The sequence below is a fragment of the Dromiciops gliroides genome, chromosome 2 (genome assembly GCF_019393635.1).
Source record: "Dromiciops gliroides isolate mDroGli1 chromosome 2, mDroGli1.pri, whole genome shotgun sequence".
Classification (NCBI taxonomy): domain Eukaryota; kingdom Metazoa; phylum Chordata; class Mammalia; order Microbiotheria; family Microbiotheriidae; genus Dromiciops; species Dromiciops gliroides.
The window spans coordinates 546,673,666-546,675,833 of record NC_057862.1 but is presented as its reverse complement, the minus strand read 5'-3'; the positions used below and the strand labels follow the sequence as shown (position 1 = coordinate 546,675,833).

The window sequence follows — 2,168 nt, the reverse complement described above, 5'->3', positions numbered from 1 at the left end:
TGGAAATTCATGGTTTTATATTGAATCCTCTATGTTGTGCTGTATACATGGAAATACTCTTTTGTTTTGTTTTTGTATTTAAGTTCAAAATTGAATAAAATTGAAATATTTTTTAAAATAAAAATAAATATCCCCCTGAGCAATATAACTTTGCTTGGGGGGGGGGGTTGCTAAGCTTGGCTTCTAGGATCTGCTCCTCTCTGCAGCTTGATTCTTGAGTCCAGGACTAGCTCTCTCTTAAGTCCATAGTTGTCTTTCTTTCCTGTTGTCAGATGCCCCATTCCTTAGAGCTGTTTCCTCCTTGATTTACTCTCTGTATCCATGTCTATCTAGACAAGTATCGTGTGTCATGAACTTCTTTGGCAGTATGGTAAAGTCTATGGATCTCTTCTCAAAATGTTTGTAAATGCATTAAAAATACATTGAATTACAAAGGAAACCAATTCTATTAAAATAAAGGTGTAGTTTTTTCTCATCCAAGTTCATGGACCCTTTGAAATCTATCCACACCCTCCTTGGTAGTGTCTAGACCCTAGGTTAAGAAGCCCTTTTATAAAAAAAATAAAAAATAAATTTAAAAAGAAAAGAAGCGCTTTTATAGAGAGTATGCCTTTGCTCTGCTAACTGGGCCTTGAAGTGATTCTTCAACTAGATATCATAGAGCTAATACCTGTCAGAATTCCAATTCCAGTCTAGCCCTTCAGATATCTGACTCCAAGTTCAGTAATTTTTCCTCATGGTATCACACACATTCTAGCATAGAATGAAAGAGATTATATAATAGAAGGACCTCCCCCTCCCCCATCATCCTTCAGTTAAGACAGCCCAAGACTGGCAGGAAATCCAGCCTTTGTGCTAGGGGGGAACTCATCTCAACTGTGTCTCAACAATATAAAGACTTGAGTAGCTCCTAATTGGGGGGGGGGGGCGGGAGGTTGGGATGTCTGAGGGAATGACTCAATAGAACAGAAGCTTTCAGGGACATATACATTTTGGCCTGACAAAAGGAACCTGATTGTCTTGGTCCTGGATGTTTTGTTCTTTTGTTTGTTTGTTTTGGGGGGGGGGGGTTTAGACAAAACTCTTTATTTTACATATCTCTTAGCAGTCCTTCCACGAGCAGCAGTATAGGGACCTCCACTGGCTGGTTTCACCAAAGCCTCCGGGCCTTGTGTTCCTGCTCAAGCAGGGTGAGCACGTTTCCCTCCTGCACGGGGCCTTTCACGTTATGGATGATGGAGCAGCTCGTGTCTTCCATGAACTCCACACACACCTGGGTGCACTGGTCCAAAACCTTGGTGGCCTGAGCCAGCTTCATGGGCTGCACTAGGCCAGTGTCCATGATGGCGGCAGCAACAGAGGAAGGAGAGAGATGAGAGGGTCCTGGATGTTTTGATAAAATCCCACTCTCTTCCTTCACTTCCCATCAGTCATCTTCTTGTCTATCCTGTGTTTCAAAAGCTATACCTTATAGTCCTTATTGGAAAAAGTATCATCACCTAACACCCAAGTAACATGGAGTCAGGCATCATGCCTCGTCCTCATTCCCAGAATACCTAGTTTTAAAGACAGCCACCTTCACCCAGCTGGTTTCCAGGAGTACCCCCTCCCTCCCCAATTCCCCACTAAAACTTCAACATTTCATCTCCCTAGGTCTGTATGATAGTTTAATGGGAAAGAGCTATGACTAAAGCCTGACACCATGTAGGTGGGACTCCACCGAAAAGGTAGGATCTAGTTATACCCAAAGTACATTGATCATAAGGAGTAGAAGGCTGTAGAGTGGGACAGGGGCATGTGTATCTAATTCAGTAAATTAGTCTCTTTTAGAAACATCACCCCATCTCTTCCTGTCTTCCACTGGGGGAACTGACTATAGAAGCAATTCATCTTTATGGGGTCACAATGTAGAATTCCTCATTTTATCCACATAAAATAGGGCAGAAGCAATCTCCATCTGGGCCCTTTGATTCAACTAATTCCATAAGAGCAAAATCATCTATAAGCTTTCCCAGAAGGCAAACTCTGCAATTGACAATTATTCGAAGTTGCCTCCATCAGACAACCCCATCATTAGTCATTGTCCTAATGAGTCATTCACTTGCTTTTGACATTTCTCTTGCTGCCAGTCCAAGTTCCTTGATATTAAAAGCCAGCCTACACTCTGA

At 42.3% G+C, this 2,168-nt stretch overlaps 1 protein-coding gene across 1 annotated transcript; it reads right to left on the bottom strand.

Moving 5' to 3' along the window:
- Nucleotides 1–1,150: 1,150 nt before the first annotated feature.
- On the bottom strand, nt 1,151–1,342 carry LOC122739276 (40S ribosomal protein S28-like). The gene has a single exon (XM_043981081.1). The coding sequence runs from the start codon at nt 1,340–1,342 to the stop codon at nt 1,151–1,153; it is 192 nt and encodes a 63-aa protein (XP_043837016.1).
- Between the last annotated feature and the right edge of the window lie 826 nt (nt 1,343–2,168).